This window comes from Cervus elaphus, chromosome 1, assembly GCF_910594005.1.
Source record: "Cervus elaphus chromosome 1, mCerEla1.1, whole genome shotgun sequence".
Lineage (NCBI taxonomy): Eukaryota > Metazoa > Chordata > Mammalia > Artiodactyla > Cervidae > Cervus > Cervus elaphus.
Window position 1 is genome coordinate 76456691 of NC_057815.1, and position 15849 is coordinate 76472539.

General features: G+C 40.8%; 1 protein-coding gene across 8 annotated transcripts in view; it reads right to left on the bottom strand.

Moving 5' to 3' along the window:
• The window catches only part of WT1 (WT1 transcription factor), a 48098-nt gene that overhangs the window by 17009 nt on the left and 15240 nt on the right, over positions 1–15849 (bottom strand). For 6 of the 8 annotated variants that reach the window (XM_043908785.1, XM_043908777.1, XM_043908813.1 and 3 more), the window contains exons 4-5: positions 14277–14354; positions 13193–13243 (exon numbers count right to left, since the gene is read on the bottom strand). In XM_043908785.1, the coding sequence (XP_043764720.1) occupies positions 13193–13243; positions 14277–14354 (129 nt within the window). The remainder of the gene's footprint in view (positions 1–13192; positions 13244–14276; positions 14355–15849) is intronic. The other 2 variants (XM_043908799.1, XM_043908792.1) reach the window with 1 other exon arrangement.

A 15849-nucleotide genomic window follows, 5' to 3' on the forward strand; every position in this document is an offset into this window, starting at 1 on the left:
TGCTCTATAGTTTCCAGAATCTACTGGGTTTTTTTTTCCCTTCCTATTTAAAAACTAAGATATTTGCCTCACTTAAGCAAAAACTAAGGCAAAGTCTGAACTCTTCTGTCACCTTGCTCCATGAATTTCCATGATTATCAGCCAAGGGTCAATGATTTTGCTAAACTGTTCAGAATATGGATTTGGTTTTTTTCCCTTAAGGCAGAGCCACAAACTCAGGTACCTACCTACAGGGGCCAAGCAAGTGAGAAAAATAAATGACAACGGTCCTGGAAAGAAAGATGGCATCAAACTGACAGGGACAGCCAACCCAGCCACCCAACTCCTGCCCAAAGGAGGCAGCGAGGACCCCCATCTACCAGGCAAGTACTATCGATAACATAACCCCAATGTTGCCAGATCTTTACATTCTCCAGGAAAGTCAGAAGTCACAACTTTTATGTGAGATCACCTGAGTTTTAAATTCTGGGAAATAACTGAAATTGTAAAGAATCCCTGTCCGGTCAAAAAAATCTATCTCTGGCCTACGGGCAATCAATTTGCAACCTCTGCTTTAAAGGTTGAGCAGTGAAGTTTAAACTGCAAGCTAGAAAACTCCATCTGGATTCTGTTGCCTCCTCCTACCTGGCAACAGAGTGGAGGTGGGGATGTGTCTCATTCTTTAAGTACTGAGTGATTAGAATCTTCCAAACCCTTGAAAGTTTGAAAGGATGCATATTTGAACAGCAGGAATGGTCAGTGCTGCTAGACCAAAATCCAGAAGTTATCATCTATAGGAGTCAGCGGTTTACCTCTAAACATCACTGGCCCATTTGAAAGTAGGCTTTAGCAGTGACTTACAGATAGAAAACTGCAGTTGCTGTGCAGTCAGTTGAAGTATGGGGCTTCCCTGGTGGCTCAGACAATAAAGAATCTGCCTGCAATGCAGAAGACCCAGGTTCAATCCCTGAGTTGGGAAGATTCCCTAGAGAAAGGAACGGCAACCCACTCCAGTATTCTTGCCTGGAGAATTCCAGGGACAGAGGAGCCTGGCGGGCTACAGTCCTTAGGGTCACAAAGAGTTGGAACAACAGAGTTGACTAACACTCATACACACACAAGCTGAAGTGTATCTACAGATGCTGTAACAAATTATCACACATTTGGTGGCTTGAAAGAACACAAACTGATGCTCTTACAATTCCCGAGAGCAGATGTCTAAAATAAGCTTCACTGCACTCAAGTTTATGTGTTGGCAGGATTATTTTCTTCTGGAGGCTTAAGGGAGAATCTCTTTCCGTGTCTTTTTCAGTTTCCAGAACTCAACCGCATGCCTTGGCCCCTCCTTCACTTTACTACATCACTCTGACCTCCTGCCGCCTTCATCACACCCCCAATCACTCTTCTGTAGTCCAATCTCCCTCTGCCTCCTTTTTATGAGGACACTCATTACACAGTGAGGGCCCACTCAGGTATTCAGGACAGTCTCCCCATCTCAAGATCCCTAACTTAGTCACATCGGCCAAATCCTTTGTTACCACAGAAAGCAACATTCATAGCCTCCAAGAATGAGGACTTGGATATTTTGGGGGTCATTATTCAGCCTACCATACCAAAGGAACTGGATTTGTTTGGTTTCTTTCAGATATATTTGACAGAGCTAAATTAACCTAGATTCTTTATCTCTAGATTAACCCAAAAGATCAGTCTGAAAGAACATGGGTTTTGCATCTGAATGCCTGTGTTCCAGGCCCACGTCTATCATTTATTTACTCTGTGGTTATGGGTGAATCATCTAAAGTCTGACTCAGATTCCTTCTCTGTAAAATGAAGCAATAACCCATTTTTATACATTTGCTTGAAAACCAAAGAGCTAAGCTATATGAGGAACAAAAGTAAAAAAAATCACTCAGTAATCTTATCCTAAGAAAACGTTCAGGTCTACAGTTATATGTATGAGGTGACTAACCACAGGAATTATTTCTCATATTCTTCTTTTAAGCCTGGTGATTGAGATGTGTGTGTGTGCTTAGCCGCTCAGTCGAGTCCGATTCTTTGCGACCCCATGGACTGTAGTCCACCAGGCTCCTCTGTCCATGGAATTCTCCAGGCAAGAATACTGGAGTAGGTTGCCATGCCCTCCTCCAGGGGATCTCTCCAATTCGGGGATTGAACCCAAGTCTTCTGCATTGTAGGCAGATTCTTTACCATCTGAGCCACCAGGGAAGCCCGACTGAGATCTATAAAACATACTCTTTATCCGAAGCACAATGCTAGGAGTCACTAAGGGCATCACTTGAGGCAAATGACTTAGCCTTCCTGGCCTCAGCTTCGTGCACAATGAGAAAAACAGTACTCCCCATCAGACTGTTACAAATGAGATTAGGTAAGTAAAGCGCTGCTTGGTGCATGGTATGCCCTCAACAAATGGCACTTAACAGTGCTATCCCTATTTTAAAGCAAAGAATACTGAGGTTTAAGGTAAGATCGAATTATGTGCCTAAAGTCAGATAGGTGGCAAGCAGCAGACAGGGTGTTTGTGTCCAGGTCCGTGTAGCTCGTCTTCCTTCAAAGCCAGTTGTACAATTCTGGTGGTGCAAGCCCAGCCTGGGTTCACTTCTATCATCATGACACCTGAATAATCCCTAGCTCTTTTCTCCTGGAGTATGAATGAAATTATCCATGTTTGAAGGTTTGAAAAACACAGTGGGAGTGGGATAGGAGAATGGGGGCTGTGAGGGGCAAGTTCAAATATGTACTCTTAGCACACCTGAGCTTCTGCTTGGAGGCACAATATTTAGTTGGTATAAGAAAGGGCAAGGTACACTGAAGGAAATGGTCTGCTTGTGTGCAATAGAGCAGTCGACGGTGAACAAAATTTTTACAAGAAAATTTCTTTCTACCTAACTGGGAAAATAAACTAAGCAGAAGAACTTATCAGCAAAGCATACATCTCATGACTCCACTTTTGGCTGTGACACAGACTGTACATTTTCCTAAACAGCTTTAAAATGCATTAAAATGTATCCTGAGAAAGTTTGCTTTTCCTAGACAGCTTTAAAATACATAATCACGTGCCCTTCGAAAGTTTGTAAAAACAGAAAAATGCCCCTCATATAACACAAGTTATGAGCCCTCTTCCTGCAAAAAAACTTGTACACTGAGGTTCGACCCAGAAAAAAAACTTAATGTTTAAAGAGTAGCTTCTTTAGAAATGATTAATTTTGATATTTCACAGGCACAAGAAGATTAATAAAAAGGAATTGAGGTTTTACAGATGAGGAAAACCAGAGCTGCCCTGAAATCCCTTATCAACAGAAGAGGTTTAAAAAAAAAGAGAGAGCCTTTTGAGGGCAACTAGCATTTGATATGAATATTCAAAAAGGGGAAACCTCCACCTGTGATTTCTCTCTCCCACCTCTAATCTTTGGCCAGGTGAGTAACCCCCCATCTTCACCTTTTTCCTTTGTCTCTGCAGAATTAATCAGATTTAAAGGGAAACACACGGGGAAACCTCATACTCTGGTGTATCTAGAAAATGAAATTTACTCATCAACCCTTCTTCTCACTCCATTTTGCTTCTTAGGCTTATATATGAGATGCTGAGATGCCTGGTTTTGTTTTTTTTTTTTTTTTTTTGGTGTTGAAAATACACAGTGCAAAAAGAAAATACTCTTTGTTGCAAGCCTTGAGAACCATCACCCCTGTCTAGTGTGCCAGTTTGGAGGGAAAAGAGCAATGGAATCACGTTTTAAAAGTTCACTTCCTGAAAGTTTAAACACAAGAGATGAGACTGAACATACCACCATTTCTCAATTATTCTTGCCAAAAAAAGAGGAACCCAAATCTAATCAAGCCTCCAGATCTAACTACTTATTTATAGGAAAAACAGGGCACGGACATCCCAAGTTAAAAGACTTTAAGAGGAAGCAATCTGCCAAACCTGATTGTGAAATATTCTACTGACCAATTGACCTGCTATCTTCAACAAATCAAAGTATGAGAAAAAGAGAGGAGGTGGGGGTGGGGAGGGCAGTTACAGCATAAAAGAGATGAGAAGGAACAATTATTAACAAAAAAATTCAACAAAACAATAACCTTATCCACAAATGCTCACCATACACACAGACCAGCCAGAGACAGACTTGAACTGATCAGTCCTAGAGGCTCAGGGTCAAGAAGTCCCCCGGGAAGCCTCCATGGTCACCCCAGAATGCTTGGGTTTAAAGCTTTACTGAATGAAAATGTAATTTCCCTATAGCTAGAACAAGCATACTGAAAACAAAGACTGAAAGATGCAGTTTCTTTTACGAATCCAGCATAGAAAGCAGAATATAAAAATGAAACAACCAAGTTAAACTTGACTGAGTTTAAAAAAACTTAATATCTGTAAACTGATAATTTATGAGTATAAAATTTCCTCAGTAGTCTGCAGGAAACAATCAGCCATATTTTTACTTGAACAATTTATTTTCTTCCTGCCTTCAGGTGTTTCATTTCAGTTCAGACCTCAAGAAAAAGATGTATTATTTTTTATGTGTAATTAAAATATCTGTATATCATTTTTCATCAAAAATTATATTATACTAATAATTCTTACTATTATGCTTTTTAATGAACACTTTTTCCATGAGCATTAGAAAGAAGGCTCCCCATCCCGACACCATCCTCATTTTCTATCCAGGTCTTGTACATCCCTGCAGCATCCAGCTCCACATCATATCTGGAGGGGAAGAGGACTCACTCCACTTTCACTAACTCTGACTTTTCAAATCCCTCGAACGTCCTTTTACCTTTTTGCCCACCTTCCTCTGGTAACATAGACCTCTTCTCCATTCAGGGAGCCACCCCTCTCGAATCCACCCTCAGGCTCCAGGAATGAGTACATGCCTAGGGCTTGGCCAATCAGATCACTGCATTCTCTAGCTACAGGACCCAATCCTGGCCAATCAGAGCCTTCCCTGAGTCCTTTGGTGGAGAAGAACCAAAAGGGAGGCAGTCTTCTTATGAAACTGTAGGTGCCAAAAACAGCTATTTCTGTCACAACGAAGAGAGCCTGAGAAGACAGCCAACACAAAAGAGCAGAGGCAAGGGACAATTAAACAGTGTTCTAAAGACACTGTCTCAGCTCCTGAATCCATACACGAGGATTTAAAATACAATACGCCGCTAAATTTAAATTCCCTCTTTGACCTAGACCAAGTTACAACTGGGGTTCTGCCACTTGCTATAGAAAAATTCCTGCTTATACATAATATAAGTTATCTAAAAGTAATCACATTTATTTTTCAACAAACATACCAAAACACGATACCTATACGTGAGCAGTGAGAAAGGTCCTTCAAAGTATTACCTTGTGGAGAATGACCACTTGTTCCAACCATGTTAGCTATTACTACTGAAACTTGTTTGGATTTCTGTTTCAAGAGCTTCTTTACAGTCACAGTTCATGTTTTCACTTCGATGCAGTCTAGTCGTTGGCCACTATTTATTAGGGAATATAGGCTGAGTGGTTAATAGCCTGATAACAACGTTTATATAAATCAGCCATTATGAACCATCAAGCTTTCCTCACCATTTGACATGGTATACAAACCTCCTCCAACTGTCTTTTTTTCTCTTATTTTACACTCAGAGCACAGCTAAAAGCAATTTAAAATCTAGTCTCCCACAACAGTTTGGGGAGAATACAGCTCCCCTTCAAAAGAAATCCCACTCTACTTACTGACTGCTACTGCTGGGAAGAATATTTTCAGGCATGCTTCCTACTTCAACACATTCAAACATAGGAACTCACGTTCTCACAGACGACCTCACCAGACCATACAACAAAGAGCTGGATCTCCCCTTACATGTGTCTGGTACTGAAGTGCTAGTTCATCAGATCCCAATTTCATCTAACTCACTGGGTTCTATATTCTCAATGCTTTGGCTCTATGGCCAGAGACTGCCGCTAGTTTCACCCTAAGAACAGGTGTCCCAAATTCACATGACAGACAAATTCTATGTCTATAGAAAATTAGCAGGGTCTTTTTCAGCCTGAGTTCTCAAAGGCTCCCACCCAGCTTGCTCATACACTCTTAAATTCTTAAATCTGAAAATTTTTACTCAAGTATTCTCAACTACCTAAAAAAAAAAAAAAATCCTCCCTAAAACCCCAGAATCAAGCTCAGGGGTCTTAAGACTAAGCCCTTTCCTGCCTCTCCAGTTGAAATGGAGATTGGTACATGTGAGGGCCAGTGGACATAATTATCTCTTTCAAAGGCACCACCTTACTGCTGACATTAGGGCTTCCCTGGTAGCTCAGATGGTAAAGAATCTGCCTGCAATGCAGGAGACGCTGGTCTGATTTCTGGGTCGGTAAGATTCACCTGCAGAAGGGATAGGCTACCCACTCCAGTATTCTTGAGCTCCCCTGGTGGCTCGGCTGGTAAAGAATCCACCTGCAATGTGGGAGACCTGGGTTCGATCCCTGGGTTGGGAAGATCCCCTGGAGAAGGGAAAGGCTACGCACTCCAGTATTCTGGCCTAGAGAATTCCATGGACTGTATAGTTCATGGGATCGCAAAGAGCTGGACATGACTGAGCGACTTTCACTTTTTCAGCTGACATTAGTAACATAAAGTATTTCAAGGTGAAGAAACAGAAGAAAAACCTTGTAATACGTTAAAAGGAATCACACTCGTTCTCAAACAGATGTTTGAAGACAGAGGCATTAAGATCATGAATCTTTTTAAGATTAATCTTGAAAAGGAGGAAATTCAAAATAGGGACATCTGACATACATAGAATGAGACAAAAATTGATAAAGGTAATAAGGATGGATTATTCAAAGCAGTTTGGGGATAGAATTAGTTAGAAATAAATTTAGAAATAAATTAAGGTGGAATCCAGTTGTCAAGTAAGTTCAGAATAAATTAAATGTTTAAATGTTAAGAAGTCAATCAAAAGAATAAACCAAAAGATAGAAAGTAAATTAAAAAAAACAAACTTGGAATTGGAAAAATCTTTCTAGGCATAATATAAAAGCCAAAAGTTGAAACTATGAAACATAAGCTGATCATTTTTACTATGACAATAAAAATTTCTGGCAGAAAAGCAATAATGTTAAAATGTAATACAAAACAGAGGAAACATTTGCAGTATATATGACAAGCAAAGGGTTAATATCCTTAGGACCAAAGAGCTTCTGAAAACCGATATTACCACTAGATAAACTATCTCAGCTCCTAGGTGCCCATGAAGCCTCTTCTCTTTCAAGGACCTTGTTCTAGCAATTCTATCCCCTCTCATCATTAATTTCACTCTTCTTGATCATGTCTCAATAGCAAACAGGCAAGCGCTTCCATCTAAATATAAATAAAACAACTTTTAAAAATCCAACTTTTCCTGACCCTCTCTCCCCACTGAGCTAGAACCCCACTTCTTTGCTTCCTTTTGCTGCAAAACTCCATGGAAGTGTGTTGTTTTAATACAATGTCTCCAGCATATCTCCTCCTAGTGCTAGTCCATGCATGCTCAGTCTTGTTCACCTCTTTGCGACCCCATGGACAGTAGTCCACCAGGCTCCTTTGTCCGTGGAATTTCCCAGGCAAGACTACTGGAGAACATTGCCCTTTCCTTCTTCAGGGGATCTTCTCGACCCAGGGATCAAACTCACATCTCCAGCATTGCAGGGGATTCTTCACCTGCTGAGCCACTAGGGATCTCTTAAACTCATCTCTATCAGGCTTCTGCCCTTTCCCTCTAATCTTCTCATAGGCAATGACAGTTAATAGTTCAGTAAATGTTTCCAGAATTTTTTCTCTGCAGATACAAATATACCCCAATATGTTTAAAAACTAGTTATCTCTGTGTGGTGAGATAACACATGACTTTTCTTTTTTCCTTTATAATGTTTTGGTACTGTCTGAATTTTTTCATTATATAATAAGCCTGTGTTACTTTTATAATCAAAGGGGGAAAAGCTGTTTTCATTTTGATAAAGTTACTATCTTAGCCTTAAGAACACTACATCTGTGGCTTTGCTTTTAAAGTGAAGAGTTAGAAATATAACTAGAATAAATGAAGGTGTTCACTTTCAATAGGAAAAAAAAACCCCTACTAAAATAGGCAGCAGCCCCTCATCCCAGAGTTGCATTTATTTGGATGATGTTTTATGAGTGCAGCTTCTATACTGATGTTTTTCTAGCTAGAGATTATGATAGGGGCGGGTAGATGACAGGGAGAAGAATAAATGGTAAAGCTGCCGCTGCTGCTGCTAAGTCGATTCAGTCGTGTCCGACTCTGTGCGACCATAGACGGCAGCCCTCCAGGCTCCTCCATCCCTGGGATTCTCCAATCAAGAACACTGGAGTGGGTTGCCATTTCCTTCTCCAATGCGTGAAAGTGAAAAGTGAAAGTGAAGTCACTCAGTCGTGTCCGACTCTTAGCGACCCCACGGACTGCAGCCTACCAGGCTCCTCTGTCCATGGGATTTTCCAGGCAAGAGTACTGGAGTGGGGTGCCATTGCCTTCTCCGAAATGGTAGAGCAGAGGGTCTCAAATGATGGAACCATAGACATGAGAGGTCCAAAAGACTCCTTGAGGTCATGAAAGAGATCCTCCATTCACCTGATATACCTTCTCAAACTCCAATACACACCTTTATCAACAGACTAGGACCCTCATTAACCTCTTCCTGCACTGAGTCCTCCATGCTCCTCATTCCCAGCTGGGCCCCCTTCATCACCACCTTCCTTTTGAATGATTCCCGCTCTGTCTCTTTCTTCTCCTGACCTGAACAGATCTGTCATTTACGCTTCTGTTTACAAGATAAAATTCATTCCCTGCTTTAAATAGAATAGTTAGAAACACAGTATGGAGGCGATAAGTCTATGAAGCCCAAAATACTTTTTAAAGCGAAGTATTTTTAAGAGGTTGAGAATATTTTCAAGAGCACTCTCATGAAGCTGAAAACACAGAACTCTGCAATGACCTACAGAACTACCTTTGCTGAATTAGATCTAAGTCAAAGCCGATCATTTGTTATAAAAAAGAAAAGGACACAAATGGGCAAAGGTCTGAAGGGTATGCGACATAATGTTAACAGTAGTTTCATCGGGGCTGCTGCAGGAAGTGTTAATCTCCTTTCCTATAAAATTGGATTTTCTGTTCTATAAATGTACACATGAATTGAATATATGCCCAAAGAGAAAAGGGGGAAAAGATGAAAAGCTAGAGGAAGGAAAGAAGCAGCAGAGAAGTGAAGTGAAGACAAAGAAACCACTGGACTAGTCCACGCTGAAAAGGAACAGGAGGGATGGGACTAAATCACAGTCCCCATCTCAATCCAGCAAACCCAGGAGAGTCCCCTGGTTTGTTCTGGGAAGTCCAGCTAAGGGACTCTAGCCAAGTCCAGCACAGTTGAAATGCATAAATGTAACCATATAAAAGAAGAAATTAACAGCTTTATCCTGGGAGTGGAGGTGGAGGAGTACCCTCAGGAATGCTGACATTCCCAGAGCCGCTTCTCTCCACCTTTGTGTTTGCATCACAGGCTCCAGGAGCCCCTGAAAAGCAAGCTATCCATTTTCGAGAAGTAAATCTCTTGGACGGATACCTTCTGTTCACGGGCTGGAGAGGGAAGGTGCTGGGCTGTGTGTTGGAACTCCCAGCCAGAGAAGACAGCTATCTCTTCTGGCACAGGTTCTCAGGGATGAGACCATGTCTAGTGGGGATTCTCTCCAGATTCGACAGCCTTGGCCCTACCCAAAAACGCAGCTTTGTTTTCACCATACATCACTCATCCTGAGATCTTTCGTTTTTCCTTTCAAGCATCCACAGGTCAAATACTGTGTGTTCCCAACAGTCTGAACTTCTTGGACCAGCAAAGGGGACATTCATTTTGCTCAGCACTCCTTTCACATTTCTATTGTGTTCAATTTCCCACTCCCCCTACCCAAGTCCCCAGAGAATAACTTCTTCCTTGTTTTAACAACTTGGACCACGGTCAAGGTTGATGTGTTTCTCCATTTTGCAGGATATTTTCTTCAGAAGAGACAAAACAGAGGCTGACAGAGGAGCTGGGCTTGGGAGCAGCGTTAGGAAATCAGCAGGAATTAGGAACACACAAACAATGCTTCTAAAGAAATACAAAGCAGACAACAATGCAAGGTGCCACACACAAAATTATTCAGAAAAGTAGACTAGTGCTGAGAAAGATTTCCCTGCAATTTTTTCTCCCAATGACCCACTTAGAAAATCTAACTTCATTGTTTGTAGGTAAGGAAAGCGGTCAGAGTTAGGAAAGTAGCTTCATAAAGTATCTTCTCTTTGACTTAAACTGAAATACAACATTCTCCCAGTTGACGTCATAAAAGCAGCTCTGATCCCTATGGGCATGCAGAGATGAAAATGACTAAAGGGAGAAGGAGAGACAGGAGTAAATCAGTGGCAAGATTCTTTCCTCCCCCTTGTGTGGGTGCTTAGTCGTTCAGTCGTGTCCGATTCTTTGCGACCTCATCAACTGTCGCCTGCCAGGCTCCTCTGTCCATGGGATTTTTCAGGCAAGAATACTGGAGTGGTTGCTATTTCTTCCTCCAGGGGACCTTCCCAACCCAGGGATCCAACTTACATCTCCTGTGTCTCCCACACTGCAGGCAGATCAGGGAAGCCCCTCCTCACCCATGTTTCATGTTTTCTTCTTATCTTGCCCTTGCTCTCCCTAAAACTCTATCCCCACCCAGTATAACACTGCTCTCCAACATCTAATGAAAGATGTCTCTGTGGACTTGCTTGGGACACAAGGAAACAAACTTATTCTTTTTTAAAAAAGTATGATTTTCAAGGAAAGAAGATGTGAACAAATATTTAGTGGGTATTAGTCTCAGGTACACAATCTTTTAATAAAAATGTGATGATGCTTCTTTTTTATGAGTGATTTAGAAATTACATCATTCCCCCCCCCAAAACATGACTCAACATCCAGTTTTCCTGTTACAGATCTACGATGTCACCATGACTTTTCACACCACTGATTTCAAATAGTGTCCAGACACTAGTTATGGATTAATGCAAAAATACAGTTAGTTCTCTTTGTCTTTCTTCACAGAGTATCTTTGCCCAAATTTTCCATGAACAGCCTTTTCATACCATGACAAAGGAAAACAAATTTGGTACAGAGAATAAAGACAGCTACTCAGATTATGCACCCCCTGGGGAAAACCACTTTCTACTGGGATATTAGTTTCAATTGTATCCAGTTCTCAGCTGTTCATGGGCTTGAAGGAAAGAGCTGAGGAGTTGCTATTTTTAGAGCTAAAAGAGAGGCAATTTGTGGGTCATGATACATTAGAGAGTTGTAAAATCACAACCAGCATTTTTTAAGATGATATGCAATAAAGTAGAAAACATCAGTAAGTAAAGCATTTGTATTGTTTTGTGAAAATGTGTGTGTATGTGTGTGTTGTGTACATTCGGTCTCAGTGTAAAGGTATTTTTAACCATGGTCACAGTCTAAAAAGCTTAAGAAACTCTAGTCTAGAGCCCAGGTCCTACAGTCAGACAGAAGTGGGTTCCAACATGGCTCTGACACTTACTCGCTAAGTGAACTTGGTTAGGTAGCATAACCTCTCAAGCCCTCATCTGAAAAGATGTGTGTGACTACAGGATTGTCGTGAAAACAAAAGAGAAGTACATAAAGCCCTTCACATCTGGCCAAATAAGGTTCACATCCACCTTTAGATAAATATTCAATTCCCACACAGAAGCAAACACTTAGCTGACTTACAGTATGTGCCAAAGAGATTAAAAACCCAATGTGAGAGAAGATATTAACAAACTAGACAATTGTAACTTTTTGTTCTCCAAACAGTTACAGTCCTCTTCAATAAGACTATCTACTGGGAGTTACTTGATGCTTTTCACACAGCTCTCTGAATAAAGTATTCAAGAAGAACGTTTTAATTTCAAGAATCCTTTTCCAAAATGTAAACAACAGATCAATGAAAACTCTTCTAGTTTTTGTTTCATATACAGGATTGAACAAAACAAATTTATTCGCACTTAGCACTACATCCTTATAGCTTCTGACTCCCTAGCAAGTGACTAATACCATGTGCTTGAAGATCTTAAAAGATACCAAGATTATCTCACCAATGGAAAGACCCAGATTAAAATATATGCCAAGATTCTTTATACATAATTTTGTAATTAAGTAAGCAAACCAATCCTATATTCCATCATGAAGAACTTAAAAAAACTGAAACATACTCCTCGCTTCACAATCATGTTCTATTCTTGGCATGTAGTTTGGGGAGAGTTACTGAATTCTGAGAGGAGAAGGAAGAAAAGTAAGGGATTCAGAAAGAAAGGCTGGGACCAGGAAAGATAACATAAGTTGCAAGTAGGTGGAAAGATACAATGCTGAAATTGTCATCAACCCTTGGATGGAAGTGGGGAGAGAAAAATTCCCAATCAACCGCAGGCTTTTATACTTTGGGTCTAGAGAAAGAAAGTAGAGATTTGGTTAAAAGAGTTGAAAAATTGGGGGCTAGGTATGGAAAGAAGGCTCTAATAGTTTTAGAAGATGAAAAACAACTTTGCTGATCACCAAAGGATGATCCAAAAAAAAGCACAGAACCAACAAAAGAAAGAAGGGCCAGAAGAGGGAGGCTGATTCTGGTGTTTAAGCAGAGAAAACAAAATCAAAAGAAACAGTTACAAAAATGTCCCAGGGTTCAGGCTGTAAGGCTGGGGAAAACACAGATGTTTAGGAATTCTAAAAAGTCTCTGCAGAAAGTCTGACCATAGATTTGGGGTAAAAATTAAGTTCTCCCTGAGAGATTTAAAGGTAAATAGAGAAAAGGCAAGTTAAGTATGGCTGAAAGATTTGACTGATGTAACAGAAATATGTGTAATACCACAAATTAAATATTTTTTGAAACATTTGCCAGGAAACGAGCAGGGTTCCTAAGGCATCATTTCTTAAATTGTTTTCCAGGGGTATGCTGATGAGAAATGTCACCACCTCCATTTTTACCCACATACATATCTACAGTAAATAAGAGGAGGCAGAGAGAGAGAGAAAAAAAAAATGGATCGCTTCTTCCCATCCCTGTGCACCAGCTGCTGCCCTGATTACCCGTCATCAGTCCTAACTCCTGCATCACCCCAGCTGCCAGTCAACAAGGCCTACACCGTTTGCTTTGCCATCATCGCATCGTCCACTCACTTGCTCTGCCCTTCTGTCCATTTCACTGAGCTGGAGCTCCCAGCAGCAACTCTAGAAGAAAAGAAGAGGTGGGGATGGGGACTGGAGCGTGCCCAGCTCCAGCACGCCCAGATCCCACAATCCAATGAGAAGCCACGAAATACACGGATTCGAGGGGCCGGCTAGTCAAGAGCGCTGAACTGGGTCCCTGATCCCACTCGGGCCGATGGTGGGGATGGGGAGTAGAAGGCCCCACGGGGAGACTGGAAAGAGCCTTTGCTTTGGAATCAGAAGTGGACTTAGAATCGCAGCTCTATCACACACAGTATGATGTGAGCTTGGGAAATTACTTAAATGTCTGAGCTTGACGAACTTCTTTGAAAAACAGGATAACAGTGCCTAGGAGGCATCATAATGCCATCGGGAAGATTGGATGAGGGGACCCAGATGAGTACCTGTTACACCACAAGGGCTTCATGACTGTCGTATCCGACGGCCTATCCACTCAGATTCAAAACTAAAAATGACTTCTTTTACTGTTTAAAGCAAGTCCCACCTTGCTTTTTTCATTTCCAGGTGCAGAGAATTGCCCCTACCTATGCTTGACTGCTGTGTTCTCTGTATTCTGGTTGTGTATCAAATGTGATAAAAGCCTCCTGAGGCAACCAGGTGTGCCCACATCTGACTTTGGATGGTCCAAATCACCTTCAGCTACGAGTTTAGATCTTGGACTTTGTAAACTCAAAGCATTTCTTGGGAGGATGAGGTAATGATTAACCTCGGTGATATCACAAGCAAAACATAAATATTAAACAAGGTTGAATGGACACAACTTTGAGGAACTCTAAAACATTCAATAAGGAAAGGCCATACGGAGTTTTCCCAGTATTCTCAACCCCCTCATTCTAGACAAAAACATCCCCTAACTATATTCCTAAAAATTTAATACTGAACAAAACTGATCAACTGGGAGAAGGAGGAAAGCATCTTAATTCTGTAGAGAGCCACGCCTATTCTACAACTGTGCTCTCTTCCTACAGTATAAGGACCTTGGTTCAAACAGGTGTAAGTTACTGTTGCAGGGAAACAGTAGAGAAGAACTTACCCTTTCAATGTGGCTCCTAAGTTCATCTGATTCCAGGTCATGCATTCAAGTTGGGAGGTCATCTGGTATAAATTGTCACTGTCAGGAAAACATCCAGTTAGAAATTCATACTATACAACATATATATGTGCAATTTTTTTTCCAAAAAGCAATAGACTTTTAACTTTTCTTTACAGTGAAAGCTTCCACATTTTCCAGAATGGACAGAATACAAGAGTCTAAAATGATTTTTATTTCATCCCACTGATCTCCACATGTCATTCACCTCACACACAGCAGAAAGGATGTGAGAACAATTTGGACGCCTTTAAAAAACCTTAGTAGAGCAAACTGAAGTTTCTAAAGAGGTATTAAACCTCTGAAGGGAAGAGGCTAAAGGGAGTGAAACTTTGAAAGGCAACACAGGCTGGATAGCTCAACATTAAAGTTAAAAGCCTGGAGCTGAAAGTAGAAAGACAGCAGATTAATTATTCGTGAAAAGGCCATTAACTTGTTTTAATCAAAAGGATAAGTATCATGTGGATTATGAGGGCCTGAAAAGTCAAAGAGTGATGGGTGATGGATGGTCTAATACTCAAGGATATGACAAGCAGAAGAAAGAGGATGATAAACTCTAGATACAACTCAAGGAATCATTCTCTATAAATTTTATGGTCATGGTATAAGTCAAAGGGAGTTTTTTTCCCAAAGGCCCCAACCCAGACCTTTATTATATAAGGGAAAACAATGGCTGATCATTTACATTAAGACCCCAAAGGAAAACTGTATCACCATATAAACCAATCAAAAATTATTCTCTTTTTTTCACATACAACTTTTAAAACCATGTTTATTGCACATGTCTTAAAACACTTCTCTAAATGCATTATAGAAGAGCTGTCACATTTATTTCCTAAAATAACACTCTTCTCAAAAGTATCCTGCATGGTACAACTCAACATCTTTATTACATGCCTTTATTTTTACTATTTCATTAATTTCATATTTCAATTTCATCTCCTTCCTAGAAAACTAACATAACAACTGATCACCAGAAATCTCCTAAATAGCCAAATTCTATTAGGGATACATTTAGTCCTAAAGTAAAATGGTTAATTATGAAATTTGAGACCCGAGAGATGAATGGTTTTGTCTGGGAACCTTTGGTCTAAACACATTACAGACCATTTCCATTCCACCTTCATGGCAGAAGGGAAAGAAGGTAAGAAGCTTTCAGTATCTAATGTGTGTGATACCAGATTGCAAATTCTGGACAATCTACACCTTGTCACCGCATTCCTTTGGGCTGCTTCCTCCACCGGGCAGAGGCAACACCAAAGTTTAATTAAGAGAAGGTTTTGTCAGGCCAGCCAAACTGGGAACCTGTGGAGGGGTGAGGGAAGTAACAGCATGTATCCCTTGGAATAAATGAACCTTGTGCTCTCGCTCAACATCGCTTGATAAATCACGGTAGAGTCCATCCGCCTCTCATAGAATGACTCTGAAAATTATTTGGAACTCCTTAGTGGCGGGTACACAGAATAAGGAGGAAATCAGATTCCAGGAGGGAATTTTACATATGAAATGTGAAGTG